The sequence below is a fragment of the Corvus cornix genome, chromosome Z (genome assembly GCF_000738735.6).
Source record: "Corvus cornix cornix isolate S_Up_H32 chromosome Z, ASM73873v5, whole genome shotgun sequence".
In the NCBI taxonomy this organism is placed as follows: domain Eukaryota; kingdom Metazoa; phylum Chordata; class Aves; order Passeriformes; family Corvidae; genus Corvus; species Corvus cornix.
The window spans coordinates 41,244,036-41,263,377 of NC_046357.1; the positions used below are offsets into that span (position 1 = coordinate 41,244,036).

Genomic DNA, 19,342 nt, shown 5'->3' on the forward strand with positions numbered 1-19,342 from the left:
CAGGCCTCAGCCGGGGCCCCATTCAGGGTGTGGTAGTGTTCTCTGCAGCTTTTGTAATACAGTTTTAAAAGTGCTTTAAGAAAATGTTTAAGTCATAAAATATAATATTTCAGTCTCTGACAGCACTGCATAGATACAAAGATTGCATTGCTGCAGTCCATTACTGTCCAAATCTTTTGCAACCTTTGCTTCTTGCAGCCACCTCCTGAGTAATATTTCAAGATATGATCAAGACAATTTATGGTCCGAACACAAAACATATAAATATTCATTTGAATCTCAGAGTGAGGTCCCGTGTTGATAGTTTTGTTTCTTTGGGATACTGCTGAGGGTTTCTGTATGAAGTAGTGTATTGATAGACTATTCTGGGAAACTGCTCTGGTGTTCTCACAAAAATAAAGAAACAACCATGTATCATTCATCCTGTTTCTCCTCTCCTACACGCATATGGCAACAGCTATGTTCTGTTGCAGTGGGGATCCTGCAACATGCATATACCAAACCAGGCGTCCCGTGGAAAGGAAATATATATGGACAGACAGATTCTTGCTAGCTGTTTCAGAGATGTTTATTTCTCCAGCCGCATGGCCGGAGCTCTGCTCAGGAACTGTTCCAGTCACGGGACCGAGGGTCCTTCTGCCCGCGCAGGGAACACAAACCAAACAATGGGAACGAGGCTGAGCAGGGACAGGGAAACCCCGTGTCTGTGCCCTCAGGGCCCCTCTGCCAGGGCTACACGGCAGGGGAGGGAACCCAACAATGTTCAAAGACAAAAAGATTTTAAAAAATCCTCATTATTCCCACAGCAAAATATTGCATTACACATTCTAACTGTGAAGAGGCATAAAGTGAAGTAGTAGATGTTAGTCATATTGGTTCATGCTGAACATACTGAGGATTTGGTAATAAAGCAAGTACACATTACAAGATCTTTTCTGTATCAGTCATGATTCTTCAGCAATTGGTTCAGGATCAAAAGTTGGTTGAATAAAAATCACTATATATAATACCAAATAATTCACAGAAAATAACTACCTTAACTTTAGAATTTATAAATAAAAATCACTTAGTGTTTTTACCAGTTTCAAACTGAATAATCCATATTTGTGGGAAATAGATACATGGACAACTAGCCCACAGGAGCAAAATTGATGTGGTTTCATTATACTATGAAGAAGTGAAGTATAAAGGGAGGCTCTCCTGTAACTCATTTTTATTTAAATTCGTTATTGTTTAACTGATTTTTAAAAAAATCTACTGATTATTTAAACTGAGGTATCTGAAATCAGAATTAGCTTGATCTTTAAATACCCTTAAGTCAGTCGATGCAATCTTTTTGGATTTCAGTAAAGCTTTCAATACTTTCTCCTAGAGGATCCTTCTGGACAAGATGTCCAGCCCACAGCTGGATAAACACATCATGGGATGGGTGAGCAGCTGGCTCGCGGGTCAGGCACAAAGGGTTACAATGAATGGGGTGACATCAGACTGGAGACCTCTCACTGGTGGGGTTCCACAGGGCTCCTCAGCCCTGTGCTCTTCAACATCTTCATAAATGACTTGGATGCAGGACTGGAAGGGATACTGAGCCAGTTCGCAGATGATACAGATCTGGGAGGAGCTGTTGGCTCCCTTGAGGGCAGGGAGGCCCTGCAGAGAGACCTTGACAAATCAGGGGTCTGGGCAATCACCAACCCTGTGAAGTTCAACAAGGGAAAGTCCTGGAATCTGCACCAGGGATGGGGCAACCCTGGATGTATGGACAGACTGGGAATGAGATGCTGGAAAGCAGTGCCATGGAAAGGAAACTGAGGATCCTGGTCAATGGTGAGTTGAACATGAGTCAGCAATGCCCTGGCAGCCAGGAGGGCCAGCCCTGTCCTGGGGTGCATCAGGCACAGCATCGACAGCTGGGCAAGGGAGGGGATTGTCCCGCTCTGCTCTGCACTGGGGCGGCCTCACCTCGAGCACTAAGGGCAGTTTTGGGTGCTACAGTGTAAGAAAGACATCAAACTATTAGAGAGTGTCCAAAGAAGGGTCACAAAGATGGTGAAAGGCCTTGAGGGGAGCCGTATGAGGAGCAGCTGAGGTCACTTGGTCTCTTCAGCCTGGAGAAGAGGAAACACAGGGGAGATGTCATTGCAGTCTACAACTTCCTCATGAGGGGAAGAGGAGGGACAGGCACTGATCTCTTCTCTGTGGACCCGAGGGAATGGCCTGAAGTTGCGTCAGGGGAGGTTTAGGTTGGATATCAAGAAAATGTTCTTCACCGGGAGGGTGACTGGGCAAAGGAATAGGCTCCCCAGGGAAATGGTCACAGCACCATGCTTGACAAAATTTGCTTCTTTGTTTCTAAATTCAGCATTCGGGAGGATTACGACATGTCTATTAAGGAGTGATGTGGAGAGTGAGGTGTCAGAAACAGGGCAGTGTGGTGAACGGGAAGACTAGAAAAAGTGTAACTGCATTTGCTGATGCTGTGTGTTATTTCACAGCTTCTCAAAGATTTTTCAGGATATATCAAACTTCTGGGTCATTTGGTATTAAGTCAGAAAGTTTGCTGACTATACCAAACTATGTGGTGTGGTCAACACACTGGAGGGCAGGGATGCCATCCAGAGGGACTTTGATAGGCTTGAGAGGTGGGCCCATGCAAACCTCATGATGTTCAACAAGGCCAAGTACAATGTCCTGCACTTGGATTGGGGCAATCCTAAGTACAAATACTGGCTGGGAGGAGAATGGATTGAAAGCAGACCAGAGAAGAACTTGGGCATGTCAGCTGACAAGAAACTTAATGTGACGTGGCGATGTGTGCTTGCAGCCTGGAAAGCCAGCTGTATCCTGGGCTGCATCCAAAGCAGTGTGGCCAGCAGGGCAAGGAAGGGGATTCTGCCCCCCTACTCTGCTCTTAAGAGACCCCACTTGGAGTGCTACGTCCAGCTCTGGAGCCCCCAGCATAAGGACTTTTTGTAGCAAATGCAGGGGAGGGCCACTAAGATGATCAAAGGGCTGCAGTGCCTGTCCTGTGAATAAGAGGCTGAGAGAGGTGGTGTTGATCAGGATGGAGAAGAGAAGACTCTGGGGAGACCTAAGAGCAGCCTTTAAATTCCTAAACGGGGCTTAAATAAAGGGTGAGAGTGACTTTTAACAGGAATATTTAGTGATAGGACAGGGGGTAATGGCTTTAAACTGTTGATAATAGACTAGATATAAGGAAGAAATTCTTTACTGTGAGGCTGGTGAGGTGCTGAAACAGTTTGCCCAGAGAAGTTGTGGATGCTTCATGCCTGGAAGTGTTTAATGCCAGGTTGGATGGGGCTCTGAGTAATATGGTCAAGTGAAAGGTGTCCCTCCCATGTTGGGGGGCTGGAACTAGAGGATTTTTAAGGTCCCTTTCAATCCAAACCATTCTATGATTCGAAGTTCTTTCACAAGGCAACAGGTTCAGAAACTTATATTCTAGTTTATAGGCCTACTATGGGCTGTAAATATTTATTAAATATTTGGCATAAAAACAAATGTGGATCAAAACAGATATTTAAGCAGATTGTCTTCTATGGCTTGATTTCTCCTTAAGAGAAGAAGATGTTAGTTTGCTCATCTTTTTGTATATTCTCAACATCAGATTAAACAGTTTGAGTGCTTTTGTGCCACTTTCTTACTTACCTACAGAGACAGTTAATGATAGTTGAAGTCACTTGTCTGATGTGAGAAAATACTATTTCTTCTCTGCTGTCAAGGAAGAAAGTAGAAGATCATTCAAACCACCCCAGGATATGGTGGCCTTTCTCACTCAGTAGTAAATGTTTTGCAATATCTCAAAATATCTGTTCCATGTTAGAACATTCTGGTTGCCACGTACATGTGCAAGTACATGGTTGACAGTACTCATGAATCACTGGCTTATATTTTACGCAATGAAGGATTATATTAATCTTTTTATTAAACCTGTCTGATACGACACTGATGATGGCTATGAAAAACCCTTAGTTTTGGGGGTAATTAGTTCTGTAATGTAAAACAGGCTCTACTGAATTTTCTGCTCAACCTGTTTTGTAGCATAAATTATGGGTTGCCACTGCTATTTCTTTACCAAGGTAAACAGTGTGGGGCAAAATAAGCGATCCATGTGCAGGAGGTAGGGATATTAATAATGTAGAAAAACTGGTAGAACATCTCCACATGAAACTAGTATTGATTTAGATTACTTGTTTTGAATCTCTGCCGCTCAGGATACCCTTGAGAAAGTAAGTGGAATAGGAGATGTCCTAAAACAATCGTGAGCTTTGGGGTTTTGTTTGGTTTTATTTGGTTTGGCTGGGAAGGTTTTTGTTGTTCTTTTGGGGGGGTGGGGAGGGGGGATTGATGCAGCTTAACTGGGAGAATTGAAGAAGCAGCACACAGTGCTTCCACAATATAATTAATTTTTCAACAAACATACCAGCTGCATTATTCAGAGCAAGCCTTGTATTACTTCTGGGATTCTTCTTTGTACATGTCTCTTGTATTTATAGCTTTGGTGTGACTAAGAAAATGAGTAGGGCAGCACCCAGCTAGGCTTACTAGCAAGGACCAGTCACTGCAGTCTGCCTGTAGTGGGGCAACTTTTGGGAGACTGATGCAGCCCAATGCTTCTGTCCGCAGCACTGATGTGTCTGGCACAGGCTGCTTGCAAGACTACTGGGATTGCGTGCATGGCAAATGGGATGGAGCTCAAATATCAAGGAAATTATGGCTAACACTTTTCCCTCGTTGTTGTGGAAATATTTCCTGTGTTAAGTCATGAGGTTGCAGTCAAATGGCACGTTTGGATCTCTTCGCAGTGGCAGACATGAGCAATGACTAGGGCTAGTTCTTCAACAGGCAACAGTAAGAAGATTGCTACTGAAAGAATGGTTACCTTTTACAGATGGCAGTGCTGTCACAAATGCAGGCATGCCTTGAACATGCAGCACATACGGGTAGGAGCAGGAGTATTACAAACTACAGATTCCTTTTAGCAATGAGAAATTTTCACCAGAATCTTTCTTGTTTGCTCACCTGTTGCTTACTCTGTTATCAAGGCTGAGACAGCAAGCCCAGGCAAGGAAAGAAGAAAATGATGGTAAAAATGATGATTAGTATGCAAGGAAAAACATTGTAGCTGCTTCCTTCATTGTATCCTCCTCGTAATGTCAGTCACTAGGGCAATAATTTTCATTTTCTGCTCTTTCTGATGTTACTGCGTAGGTGAAAAACTTTTGTCCCTCGGAGGCTGAAAACTAACAAAATCTCTTCTGTAAAGAGAATAGAGATCAGTGCCTAGGCAGGGTACTCCTGGACATAAAAAAGCAAATCTACCACAGGGGCAGTGCATCTCTTGTGGTTTTGAGAGGGTACTGTTCTTCATGGCATTTCCATGAATTAATTCAGTGGTCAATGGTTCAATTTTTTTATTCTTTATATCGTTGTGAAACCAATTCTTGCAGTAAAGACAAACAGTTTTGACAAACTGATTTACTTTATTTTGTAAAGTGTTCCCAAACTTACAAAGTTTCATAAACATCAAATACCTGCTCCTTTTATCTCCATACTTATTCCTGCTTGAGCTTACACCTTTCTAACAGGCTTTTCCCTCGGAGTGATTGCCCTTTTCTATAAACCTTTAGCACCTTTGTCTTCTATTCTTTGCCACGTAAAGCAGAAATTAACAGCCAAGTAGTATTAAGTTCTGGGTCAGAAAATATTTGGTATATTATTTTTGTTTGCTTTCCAACTCACAAGAAGCAGAAATTATGCAGGTTCACCAAAATCTGAAATGAAGCTTTTTCTGGTATCTTAAATTTAATGAGCTGAAAAATCCATTGCCTGTCCCATTGTTTATTACTTTCTTACTAGATGTCAGCTATCTCAGTTGCCTCCTGTAAGAAATTGGTCTCTTACACACCATTTCTACAGAAATAGCTTGACACTGACCTCCAAGTTGCCTAACATCTATTCATCTGCAAACATCATGACAGTACAGTAAACATCTCCTAGCCCATGTCACCATCCCAGTCTTGTTCTTCTACATTCCATTGTGAGAGTCCTGATAGCAATCTGTGTTGATTGTTGAGAAATGCAAGATATTTTGGACTAGAGTCTGTGAAACACATGAGAATCTCATTTAGTTATCTTCAAGGTGGTAAGCTACCTGAGCTGCCTTGCCCGGTATTACTTTTCTTGCGCTCCCAAAGCCTCTGTTGGTAGGATTCTCCTGAATATTTTGCCATACAATTAATTGAAGGTTGCTTTTATAATATGAGACAGACTGGTCACAAATACCTTGATCTGGGTAAACTGTGTCTGAAAAAAAATATGTGTGACAATGCACCTGCCATTCAGATGGCCATCATATGATTTAGCCTAATCAGAACTAGTTAATTACAGTTATTTAATCTGAGACACCTATTAAACATATTTTGGAACATGGACAAAGAGGAAGGAACTTAAAATGCATTTAAGGGCTTTTTTTTTTTAAAGGCTCAGTTTCTTCAGCAGTATTAAAATTTAGAGAATTTTGAGCACTAACCATTAAGCATGTCCGCATGGCACAATACAGGGCTGCGCAGAGACAATGGGAAGCTAGCTGAAAGCAATGCTGTGCATTTTTCAAGGAGCTAATTGAGGATTTGGTGTGGAGAAAAGACACTAGAGAGAGAAATAGGGATTCAAAAGCTGGAGGAATCCTTGAGAATCGACATAGACTTTCAAAAGGCATCAAGTTCTCTGCCTTTATGTAATATTTCTAAAATATCTGAAATGCACCAGTTTTGTCTTTCACACATAGTTTAGTAACATACAAATTGTAGTTCTTGGAATTTTATGTAATTATCAGAAGATGTTCAGTAGATAATATCAGCTATGCCTTGTTATACAGACATTGATAGTACCTGTTGCTTCACTGTAATCTAACACAGTCTTGGTACCATCATACTAATGTGCAAGTACTTCTCCTAGAAGAGAGTGGTCCATTCAACCAGAACAAAACTTCAGACTGCTAAAAATAAAGATAATTTTTTTTTTAAAGTAAAAGAATAACTTCTGTGGTTTTATATTCCAGACTAAAATACAGAAAAAATACTTTCAAAGCAGGTATTTGTTAGACATTCTAGCAAGAGTGTTTTGTACATATCTTTGATTTCATCACCTGGTTTCAGCACACTAAAAATACGGAGTGCCAGAGCGTCCTTGAATTGAACTCCTGAATCAATGAGTGTTTTGTCATGCTGGGAATGGAAACTTCCAAGGAACTGGCTAAAATGCTACTAGTTTTACTACATGGCACTCTTTTCTCTGAGTCAGCTCCTGAATATTTCACTGAGCCTGGTGTAACCAGAATTTCCAGTTTGGCTGGGACAGTCCTAGAATATTCTGGTATCCAGCAGATATGGTTTTGCTATTTTTCCACACCACATGAAGGAAACAGGATATTCCTGCTCTCACCTTAAGTCCTGCATAGGAATGCAGGCTTTTGCAGCACAGTAATAAGAGACAGGGACTCTGGAACAGGGTTATGATGTGATACAAGTCTTATGTTTTACTGCAAAACAAGATGAAAAGAGTATGTTCTACTCTGCATTAAATGTTGGTTAGTATGATGAGTCCTCAAAGCTTATGTTCAGTTAGGTAACCTGACACGGGTCCTACACAGGTGCTGTAACACATGCTCTCCTTTCTTCTTGTTTCTGTGGCCGTATATCTATATGTACATATAGATATAAATATATAAAAAGAAAAATACTTTTCACTGACAACAATAACTACAGGTGAAGTAGCATAAGCAGGGAACAGAAGTTCCTCCCTAGCTGCCTGACACAGTGCCTGAGTTTTCTCACTGGAGGTAGGAACTATCAAATTGTTCTTCTCTTGACTGGCAGTGCTAGGAGACATGTTCATCACTAAAATTTGATGATGTTTTTAGAAGAAACATATCTACTAAATCTACTAAATTTTAGTAAACGACTCTGAATTTCAGTTGAGATAATTAAATTCGACTTGTTCAAGATCTGCCCTCTCCAATATGAACAGTATACTTAGTAACGAAATAAAAACAAGGACATAGTATGAAGGACAGCTAATGTTTTACCTGGATCATGGCAGTCCATCATGATTACTGATAGAAATTATTAATGTTATGACTGTTTGACAGAATGAGATAGAATTTGTCAGTTAGACTTCTGTGAAATTACTTAACCACATAGTTCTTAAACAAATACTTTCTTGCCTTAGTACTTCTCAAGGTTTTCTTAGTTGCTGAGATTGTAAACCTTTTGCCCAAACCTACAGACACTGAAAAAGAAGTCACTGCGTGCCATCGTGTGGATATCACAAGAACATCAGCATCTGTTCTGAAGAGATGGATTTGTTTAAAAAAAAAGGGGGCGTGGAGAAGAGGGGGTAGAACACAAATGTGTATGTCCTTGAATACAAATATTGGGAGGAAACTCATTCCAGAAAATAGAGGGGTTTTGTTTCCGTTTCTTGCTTTTCAGTTAAAATAAACTAGCAATGCTAATGGCCATGAGGTCACACTGTCAACTGTTAATGGTGTGTCATTAGCTAAGCAACTAGGCAATGACTTCCAGATTTGGACTTCATATCCAAGACACTTCCATGACGAAATACCACTTTAAACACTCTTTGTAGCACTATTCTCTACACACTCAGAGACAGCAGAACAGAACTGACCTGCCAGTAGCATACTTAGGATATTTTTCTCCCACTTTTTCTTCTTACATGTATACCATCACCACTCTGTTGCTAGTTCCAGTTACACATGTGGTGATTCTCTAAGACAATCAAAGCTACTAAAACTGACGTAATGAATTTGAATGTTATCCTGAAAAGGATAGCAGGGAGTTGGGATAAGAGAAATGAAAGAGGAAAAGAAGAGGATAAGTTTGAGGCAAAATCACTTATAACTTTTTTTTGCCTTTTTATATAAAACAGCTTGTGTCCACAGCTTCCATGAACAGTCAGTGCTTTATAAGATGATATATAAGTCAGTTTCTCAGAACAGTTCCCATTTTAAAAAGTTATTTATTTGGAATACAATTAAATACAAACACAAGCCAAGGATGTTTACATTGCTTTTCCACATTAAAAAATAGCAAACTAAATTAGAGGTAAGTCCTGAAATATTTTTATGACTTATATCAAACTGGTGAAATTAGAAGCTCTGTTCTAGAAGGGGGGAAGGAAAAGAAAGTGGCAATTCACTTCGGGGATTTTCTGGATGGTGTTTCTGGATAACAGTTATGTCTTTAAACACAAATATGCTTATGTGCAGCACAGCAGTGCTGAATGAGACCCCAGAACTCAAATGGCCTATTGTATCACTGATACAAAGAGACTGTGTGCTGGCAGGTTGGCTGCTCTGTAATTTACCAAGATTATGGACATCTTCCACAATACTACTATTTTGAACTCATGCAATCTGGAATTTATTTAAGTTGGATCAGGGCAATAGAAAAAAGAGTGTTAATCATCTAAATACATTAATGAGCTTCATCAACATGAAGATCAACTGGAGACAGGAAGTGAAGGAAGAGAAATGCTCAGTTACCCTTTATTTTCCTTTAAGCTGAGTGAACACAGGATGAGCACTGTTGTCTTGATGGTTTTTTTCCAAAGGAGATCCCGGTACTACCAGCAGTAATGGCAGAAAGGGAGATGTGAGCATGATGTAAAGCAGAGGTGAGTAAAAATGGTTTGATTTTTTGGTTTGGTTTTAGTTTGGTTTGTTGTTGGGTTTTGGTGGTTTGAATTGTTTTAAGCACGCAACTACAGTTCGCTGGAGCATGTCACAAAAGACGACCTGTTCTCGGGGCTTTCCTGAATGTCTGCTGTGCACTGAAGCATTTGGCCTTTTCTGAGCGAAAAGGCAAATTTAGGGCTACCAAGGGAGCAACAATCCCTGTCTCCACGCGTGGCGCAGGGTGCGAGGTGCAGCCTTTCGGGTACGAGGGTCAGGACGTGGCAGCTGGTGCAGAACAGTCACAGCTGTCACTGCGCAGTTTCCATCGGAAGAAACTGCAGCACGGACCAGACCCAACTGCCCTCGGAGAGCCGAGTGTGACGAAACCCATGGGCAGCAGGAAAGGGCACGGCGCTGGCCTTGACGAGCGACGGTACCTCGTAGCGCACGCCAAGGCTCGGCGCCCCTCGCAGGCACCGCCCGCCCCTCAATCGCCGTTCGGCTCCGCCCGCCCCGCTTCGGCCGGGATCGCCGTTCGGCTCCGCCCGCCCCGCTTCGGCCGGGATCGCCGTTCGGCTCCGCCCGCCCGCTCCGCCCCGCCCCACTCCGGCCGGGATCGCAGTCCCCTGGCAAGGGAGGGCACACTGGGCATGCGGGGCGGGCACGGCCATTCTGGAGGGTGGCAGGAGCCGCCGGAGCGTTGCGTGGATCGCAAGCCTGAGCGCGCATTCTGATTCCTCCCCTGTGGTTGGTAGCGCCCTGTGCGGGAGGCGGTGGTGAGCGGTGCAGCGGCGCGGCGGGCCCGCGGTGCCGGCGCCTTAGCGCGGGGCCATGAGGCACCTGCCGTACTTCTGCCGCGGGGAGGTGGTGAAGGGCTTCGGCAGGGGCTCCAAGGAGCTGGGCATTCCCACGGGTGAGCGGGCGCGGGGGGCACATCTCCTGGAAACAACACGGGCGGGGTGTTCCCGGGTCTGGGCCCGGCCGTGGGGCTGGGGGTCCGCGCCGGGCCCCGGGAGCGCTGCCGCCGGTGAGGCGCCGGGCGGGGGGTTCTGCAGCCGGTCCCTGTCGCGCCCCTCGAGCGGAGCCGTGCCGTGCTCCTGCCAAGCAGCGGTGCAGCAGCGCTGTGACTCAGGTCGCCTCACCTCGGAAGTCGCCCGGCTGCCCTGCACAGCTGCGCTGTTGTTATGACTTGTGCTTTCCGAGAACGGCCCTCCCTCCTTCGGTATCAGCGTTTTCCTGACGCTTCCCTCCCTCCCCCCCCACCCCTTGCTTAGCGTCTTGCACTCTCCCTTGTGTTATTTTCTACACCTCAGTCTGTAAAGAGGTTTCTCTGAGTTTTGATGTTTGTTCCTTTTTTCATCTAGTGGTCGTCATGATGTACAGCATGTAGATAAGGGTCACATTCACGGTGCTGTGGTGTGGCAGCTTGGGAAAATATGCCTTCACATAAACCTCCGATAGGAATAAGGAAGGGAGTAGAGTAGGCATTGGGAATCGCAGCAAGGAAGAAAGTTCAAGGGGTGTAAAGCAGAGTTTGAAATAGAGCAGGTGGGCTTGGCCTACAGAGAATATATTTTCCTATTGCCCATCTCTGTTTCAGTTGTCTAAATGCAGCCAGATGACTACTGCAAGAGAATTTTGACCTGCCTTAAACAGACACTGAGGTCAGAGGTCATATGGCACTTCTTCTAATGGACATGAAACTTCGTAAGGTTACGCTTATGGTGCTGGATTTCTGACATCTGAGAATGTCACATTCTTCTCTTGTTTATAAACGGTGTGTTGGTATTAGGGAACGGGGAAAGGAAGCCGTTAATGTCTGGGAGCTTTGATAAAAATTTGGTAACTGTCCTTTCAAATCAGTTTGATATCTTGCATGAAGAGATCTATTCAGCTGGGAAATAGATGTAGGATAGTAATTTTGAGAGAAGGTTAAATTCAGTCAAAAGGAAATTTTATTTTACTGTAAATATGTACTTTTCAAAGGAAATCTCAAATCCACAGAGGCCTCTGTAAGTGAACTTGTACAAAATTGACAGATGACTAAATAATTATTGCATTTGCTTCTAGATATTTTGTTTCATCAGCAAATATTTTACTAATAAATAGTTCTGAGATGTTCTTTTATAGTGCAGAAGAAAGTTGATTTTTTCCCCTCTCATTTTTCATCATAGTAAAGCTGTAGTAATTGTTCTAAGAATGAAATGTGTTCTGGCTGTAGAAATGACATATTTATTAATTATTATTGCAGAAGAGAAAGGAAACTATAAAATACAGTGGGTGTGCATGTAGGAGATGTAGTAACTCTGGTATTGCCACAGTGACTGAATTTTATGAAGCTGTTTTATACTTTGCCAAATGGTATGTTGTGTTATTCTTATCATCACCAGTGTTATGTTTGTAAATAGTATGTAGGCAGAGTTTGGCTTTTAAGTATTTGAAGATCCTGTTATATTCTTAACTTGCACAAAGTCGCTCACACTTTACACTTTATAAAATTTTTACAGCTAACTTTTCTGAGCAAGTGGTTGAAAGCTTTCCACCTGATATCTCTACTGGTATATACTATGGATGGGCCTGTGTTGGAAACGGAGATGTGCATAAAATGGTTTTGAGCATAGGATGGAATCCCTTCTATAAGAATACTAAGAAATCAGTGGTAAGAATTTTGGTTTTTGTGGGATTTTTATTGTAATAAAAGACCAGATGAATTTTAACAAGATAGGCAGGATTTGACTGATGAATGATATCTAGGGATCTGTGCACCATTAGAAATGCATTTGTTATCTATATAATATTTATATTCTGAAAAGAATATAGTCTCTGTAACCAGAGAATATGCAGATGAAGTTGAATAAAGTTTTTTTTCTTCTGTTCCACTGTTTCTTTACTACTTCCAAATTTAAAATATAACAGTACTTGAAATGATGGTTGCTTGAGTTGCTGGTAGCAAATTAAGCGTAAACTTGATAAATGCATTGAATTTACTGGTTATGAGAGCCTGAGAATGAGCTGGAACATAGTAATAATCTGTTGTTCTCTGCAATGTATCTGCATTTCAGATAGGAGATGTTGGGGCAGCTTAATTTGTAATGATTTTTAAAATAATTCTGTTCTTAAATGATGGAATCCATACATGAGGTGCTGCAGCTTAATGTACAGAATAAATATTTAAAGGCATATAAGGATGTAAGGATGGTGAAGTTAAAATCCTGAGCTGTGACGGCTTTGGGGATTTTTGCTGTCAGATGCTGATGTTTTTCCTGAGTCTTGCAGAGCTCTCATGTTGAAAACAATTTTATTTGGACATGAATCTCTGCTTCTAAGTGTTTGTCTTAGGCAAATGTATACTTTAAAAATTTTTTGCGGATAACTTTTCTCAGCAAGTAGTTAAAAGCTTCCTAACTGATAGCTCTGCTGGCGTATGCTATGGGTTGGCCTGTTTTGAAGATGAAGATGTGCATAAAATGGTTTTGAGTGTAAGGTGGAACCGTGTCTTAGTCTGGACTTGCTGTTCAATTTTATCATTCAGTTCCCTTAGGAGGTAGTTGTAAAAGCTCTCCTGGAGCTGACTACTTCTATCAAAGTATTCATAGTTATTTAAATGTATCCACTTGTTGATGAAACCTTAACATTTCCAGCCTTGGAAATCTTACCACTGAGAAGTTTGGAAGCATTTCTCTTCAAGTCTGAGGGTGTGGGGGTTTTTTAAATTGGTTGGTGTTTTTTCTTTTGGGTTGGGTTCGATTGGTGGGTTGTTTCGGTGTTTTTTTTTTTCCTTGGCTGTTTATTTGTTTGGGGGGGGTTTTGTTTGGTGGGGCTTTTTTTTGTTTGTTTTGGTTTTTTCTTTTGTTTCATTTTTAAGTTTTGGTTTGGTTTTTGTGGGGGTTTTTTTTTGTTTTTTTTTGTTTGGTTTGGGTTTTTCTGGTTTTTGGGGTGGTGATTGTTTTGAGGGGGATTTTGGTGTGTGTTTTTGTTTTTTGAGGGTTTTTTTGTTTTGCTTTTTTTTCTTTTTTTCTTGGTTTTTTTTTGTTGTTTGTAGGTTTTTCTGTTTGGTTTGGGGCTTTTTGTTGGTTTTTTCTTTCTTCTTTCTTTTTCTCTTTATACACTTTTTACTCTTTAAGGGAGTAATTTTTTTAAAATTCTATGCAAAGTGCAATTCTACTTCCTAATAAAAACTAAAGCCCTGGCCTTTTAATTTTGGATTATACATGCTATATTAAATGTCCCTTTTATTTTTATCTGTTGAGGAGAATTTGAATGTTGAATGTTAGGCCTGCATGCTTACGGAGAGGGAGATAAACTCCTAAGTTCATAATAATTGTTCACTTACTTCTCTTCCTTTAGGAAACGCACATTATCCACACCTTCAAAGAAGACTTTTATGGAGAAATTCTTAGTATAGTCATAACAGGATACATTCGACCGGAAAAAAACTTTGATTCCTTAGGTCAGTATTGGAGGTCTCCCTCAAACTAGTTTCTTTTTTGTCTTATTCATGCAAGTTCTGTGTCTTCACTGTATCTCCTTCCATCATGAGATGTTTTATCTGTTAGCCTTTGAAATTTCAGTAAAATTTTTTCATAACTTAAAAATCAAAAAACATACCCCCACATCTTCTAATGTATCACACTAAAAACCCGCATTTTTCTTTCACTTGTCTGACGAATAATTTAAAAATCATGGGCTTGTCAAAAAAGTCAAGTGTATTAATTTCTTCTTAAAATGCAGTTTTGTTAGTATTGAAACAGAACTGCTAACATGTCTTTTGGGAAAAGAAGAGGGTAGTGCTGTTAATGGGTAAAATGCAACTTTGGCAAGTTAAAAGACATTTTACAAGCAAAGAATTCTGCCTTTCAAACCTCCTAGTTATATTCTACTGCTGTAATCGTTGTTTGAAGTTTTGTGGTGCCTTATTTTCACTTGTTACTGTGTTCAGAATACAAACCAACTTTCAAATATCCCTATTCTTACCTTTTTCAGATGCACTCATTTCGGCAATTCAGGAAGACATTGAAGAAGCAAAAAGACAGCTAGATCTACCAGAACATCGTAAACTCAAAGAAGATAACTTTTTTCATCTGCCAGAAGGCAAAACAGTAAATGACAACTGAGAAAACCCATGCAGCCTTTTTTCTTTTTAATTTCTTTTTCTTATTTTGTCCCCTGTCATGGAGCTTTTATGTTTGCACTGCTCTCTGAGATACTTTTGTGTCATATGTTTGTTAGATAACTGAGATCACAACCAACCGTACAAGATGATTTCAGTTTTCTTTTGCCCAGTCATACAAAAGAACTAGAAGGCTGTACTATGTCCTTATAGATAAATTGTGTATCCTAAAGTTACTGGGTCTTTAGAGATCTGAGCACATTCAGAACATGACCAAAGTTAATTGTAACCTTAAGGTGTGGTTAGCTCATTTAATGAAGAATGTCTGTTTTTAACATAATGTCATTCCAGCTTATTTTCCCATTTTTTATGTCATTCTTAGGTCTGGATTTTAGCTTAGAAAATGTTGCTATTGATTGACTCAGAAAATTCCTGCAGTTAGATATGATTAGATAACAATAGCAAGATTAATTCTCTATAGTTCTTTTTTATTATATACTACAGCTGTTATGGCTGAAGCTGTTAATTTAATTGAAATTATTTATTTAAAGTTTATTTGAAATGGAAGAAATCACTGTTGCTCATTGTGTTGCTAGAATCTGAGCTATACCTCTTCACAGCTGACTGAATTTATGACAACATGTGATTTGTGTAGTTTAATTCTGAAGAGGTGTTTCACTTAATTTCAAAAAATGAATAAAAGTGTGAAAGTTGATAAACTTTAAGGTTCAGGTGCAAAAGATGCAGAAACAATATAACAAGACTTCTGCTCATTGCACCTTAAAGGAAGATAGGTAGTGAGACACAAATTTGCATTTTGTGTGCTGCTGGTATTTTTCATAGGAAAATCTTGAGGTTATTCACTGCACTGGCAATAAATGTCTGACTTCAAGGTTGGCATTATTGTAAGGCACAGAAAAATCTCATCAACACTCTGCACTAAGTGCAGGTAAGAGCCAAGGTTTTGGCAGACCCAGTAGATGAATACAAATGAAAGCCTTTGGGGATTTATTGCATAATATATCAACTCTGTAGTGAATATTGGTTATTTTTTACAAGTAGTTGCAGACAGTCCTACTCTGGAATGTGGGGATACAAGTGGGGGTTGGACTAGATGATCTCCGAAGATCGCGTACAACCCTAACTATTTTGTGATAGATAAGTGGAAGAAGTACTATGAGTTGATGGTAATTTGAAAAATACTTGCGAACTATGTGATATATGATTCAGTATCTACTCCTCTTTTCCTGTGATAAATTTTTCTATCCCTTGGTGAATGGAACCAGGTTAGCTACAGTGACTGTCACATTCATAACTTTTTGACATTGCTCTGTGATGTGTCTGGCACATATTCTGAAATTCAGAGTACTTCTTTGAATATGTTTCAGCTGTGATTCTCTGTCTGAACTACGATGTTCAATATGTAACGCACAATTTCTGTAGTGAAATCTGATTAATTTACTCCTTGTCCTGTTGTATTCGAATCCTACTTTTCACTCTAGAGTTTAAGAGAGTTTCAGCAAGGAAGCTGTTTGGGTCTTTGTGGCAGGTGCTGTCAAGATGATAGTTTCACTTCATATTGTTTTAAATTCTCGCTGGTATCATGGGCTATTATTAGGATAGAGGTCTTGAGGAAATCAAGGTCTTGTGTTTGCTCTTTAAGACTTCAGGAGAAAACTTGATTTCTTTTAAATGAATTGTTCATCAGTGCTGTTGATAGCAGAGGCAGATACAATACAACTGGGAGAGAGGGTCACGGGACATGGGACAATATACTTTCTTTTCAAGAAGAAAAATAATTTAGTGGGCTTTTACTAAATAATGTGTTGGAATGTATTTCTAAAAAGTCTGTAAAAGAGTTGTCTTGCAAGATCGATGATTGGAATTTTAAAAAGGAGAGATGAAAGGAGAATTTTTTTTTGCAAAGAGTTTATGCATTCTTCAGATTGTAGTAATGTTAAAATCATACATGTTACTACTCCTTTTAGAGAATAAACAAAAGCCACACTAGTCAACAGAATATGTTGTCAACAATGGATTGTTGTTTATCATGGTACTGTAGCTAAACACTCATAGCTGCCTTTAAAGTTGATTTTTGCCAGTAATGTCATGGGTCTGTCGTGGAAACTGGTGCCTTAAGCTGGTTCTGAATAACACTTTTCTGTATCTGGTAATAATTGCCACTACCAAAAATTCAATTCACCATAGCTGTGCTATGGATAGAGAACAGTAGCAAAGGGAAAACTCGAAAGACTTAGTTCTCTCAAATCCTGCCTGAGGTATGATATATGGATACACTGAACTAAGAAACTGCTCTTTCTGTGTTTGTCTTCAAATTAAAGTGTGTTACTACATCCATTTGCTGACCATATTATTTAAGAGAAAATGTTATACATCACTTTTTAAGCTCAGTACATAATTCTGAGCACAGTATAAACTTTATGAAGGATTATATTTTTATATTATGTACAAGTAGCTGTATTTTGGTTGATGTTGCTGTGCTGTACCATTACTAAAGGAACTGTAATCGACAAAGTTTTCCTTCTTGTGTTGGATTTCCTTTCCTTTGCCACTCCTAGCAATGTTAGGTGTCTCTGTTTTATGCAAAGCTTAGTGGGGGTGACTGCCTTATTTTGAATTTCTTAATCTTCCCATGATTTTATATTCCTCTTTGTTACTGAAGGTGCAATGGTTAAATCCCAAGTGGGTTCCACAGAACTCTTGCAAAGTTACAGGGTAATCATGAGGTCTTTAGGAGTATCTTAACAGAAAAAAAAAATCCACTTAAGAATTATGGCTTAAAAATCAGTCTTTCTCACATTTGATTCCTTTGTAAAGTTAAGTGTTAAGTGATTAACAGCTCTAGAGCTGTTTATTATCAAAAATGTGAAGGAACTATTATTCTAAGTCTCAGTCTATTCTCTTAGCCATCTGACCATACTGGCAACAACTAATAGCACTTTCACGCACTTTTCTGTAAAGACTTCGTTCTTCACAACGAGAGGCTGTAAAGAGCATCCTCTTATGCAGTATTAGGTATTTAGGCAATGCTAAAAATCCTGTTGTGTTCCTTTAAGGTAGATTACCCACTGAGTGCTATTTATTCCCTTTGACATAGTTTGACAGTGCTGAACCACTTTGAAAGATAAGCGGTAAATTTCTGTTGTAAATGCTCTCTGCTTATTTCAGTTCTCTCTAGCCCATGAAGGTCATAAAGAAGACAAAAGAAGTTCTTTTTGCCAGTGTACTTCTGGACCGTATTTTGCTTTGCAATAAATTCAGACTCTGTGTGTGATGAAACACACAGAGTCTGTGTGTGATGAAACACTATTTAAACCCCTGGAATTAGGTTAATTAGGTGTTGATGATGTATAGAATATTTCTAATACTTTCATGCAAATGAGGAATACTGCGGAGGTATTGTCATGTCATATATGCAGTTCCATTGGGAAACATACTACAAGATTATAACGAAAAACATCAGCTTTGAGCAATACAGATGCACCAGATGATACCAACAAGTCTGGGTATGAGAGCTACTGTATTATGAATTGCTTTCCAACTATAATTCCACAGAGTAAACTATTGGCACCTATCCCAGTGACATTAGATAAATATGCCCATCTTGTTTATCTGCATGTTTTGGTAGTGACTGACATGGTTCTTGGTAAAAGTGTAAGGACACACTTTGAGTGGATGGTTGTAGTGACAATGCACACATACATATAGGCAAAGGATTTGCTCTCTAAAGAGTGAACAAATAGATTTTCTTAAAGCAGTGTGCATCTAAAAGCCTACAAAAAGCTTTGAAGAGACCGCTTTTAGAAACCATGCCCTCGTCATGATCTTTCTTGGATGAAATCATGAGCTCAGCATGCTAGGAAAGTACTAAATACAGTGAAGTAATTCTGTGAGAAAGGCAGCATAGCAGAAAATCTATAAAGTAGTAAGGATTTCTCTAAAACACTGACTTCCATCCTATTCTCATTCATCTTCCTCATCCCCCAGAAGTCCATTTTGAAATATATATTGAACTGTTGCCATCCTATCCCATATATGCTGTATCTTCATCTCCAGTCTTAATCACTTGATGTTCTTGTAGTAGTTGCTTATGTGGGAAGGAAAGGCTTTGGATTGATGTACAGCCTCTCATACCCTCCCCCATTAACAGCTGTGGCTTTGCCTTGCTTTATTCTCCAGATCCTTGTAGTAATTCCAACTGAAGTTCCAAATCAGCTGGTAGGAAAGTAAGTGGTTTGGATTTTGTTCTATGGTGGTAGAATGGATTACAGTACACAGTCATCTGATAACAGCAGTTAAAACCCCTGAAATTATGTGAGATCAGGTAGGAGAGGTCATTGTTTTAAATGACCTGTGAAGTGTAGAAGTGTAGGTTAGAGCACCATTTTTAATGTACTTTTAATGCATTACCCCTCCAATACCTCAGTTGTACTCTTGCAGCTGTGATGGTATAAGGCTAAAGAAAAGGGGATTGGTAGGACAGCTATAAG

The 19,342-nt window shown here is 40.1% G+C and overlaps 1 protein-coding gene across 3 annotated transcripts; it reads left to right on the top strand.

The window, feature by feature from the left end:
• Nucleotides 1-1,734: 1,734 nt before the first annotated feature.
• On the top strand, nucleotides 1,735-17,372 carry RFK (riboflavin kinase). 3 transcript variants are annotated; one of them, XM_039567077.1, is made up of 5 exons: nucleotides 10,548-10,634; nucleotides 11,322-11,428; nucleotides 12,229-12,380; nucleotides 14,069-14,171; nucleotides 14,705-17,372. In XM_039567077.1, exons 2-5 carry the CDS (start codon nucleotides 11,398-11,400, stop codon nucleotides 14,833-14,835), a joined length of 417 nt encoding a protein of 138 aa, XP_039423011.1. In that variant the 5' UTR covers nucleotides 10,548-10,634; nucleotides 11,322-11,397; the 3' UTR covers nucleotides 14,836-17,372. The 3 variants fall into 3 exon arrangements, with proteins under 3 accessions (XP_019143978.1, XP_039423010.1, XP_039423011.1); XM_019288433.3 differs by lacking the exons at nucleotides 10,548-10,634; nucleotides 11,322-11,428 and adding an exon at nucleotides 1,735-1,827; XM_039567076.1 differs by lacking the exon at nucleotides 11,322-11,428 and having other exon boundaries at nucleotides 10,319-10,634.
• Nucleotides 17,373-19,342: the final 1,970 nt, after the last annotated feature.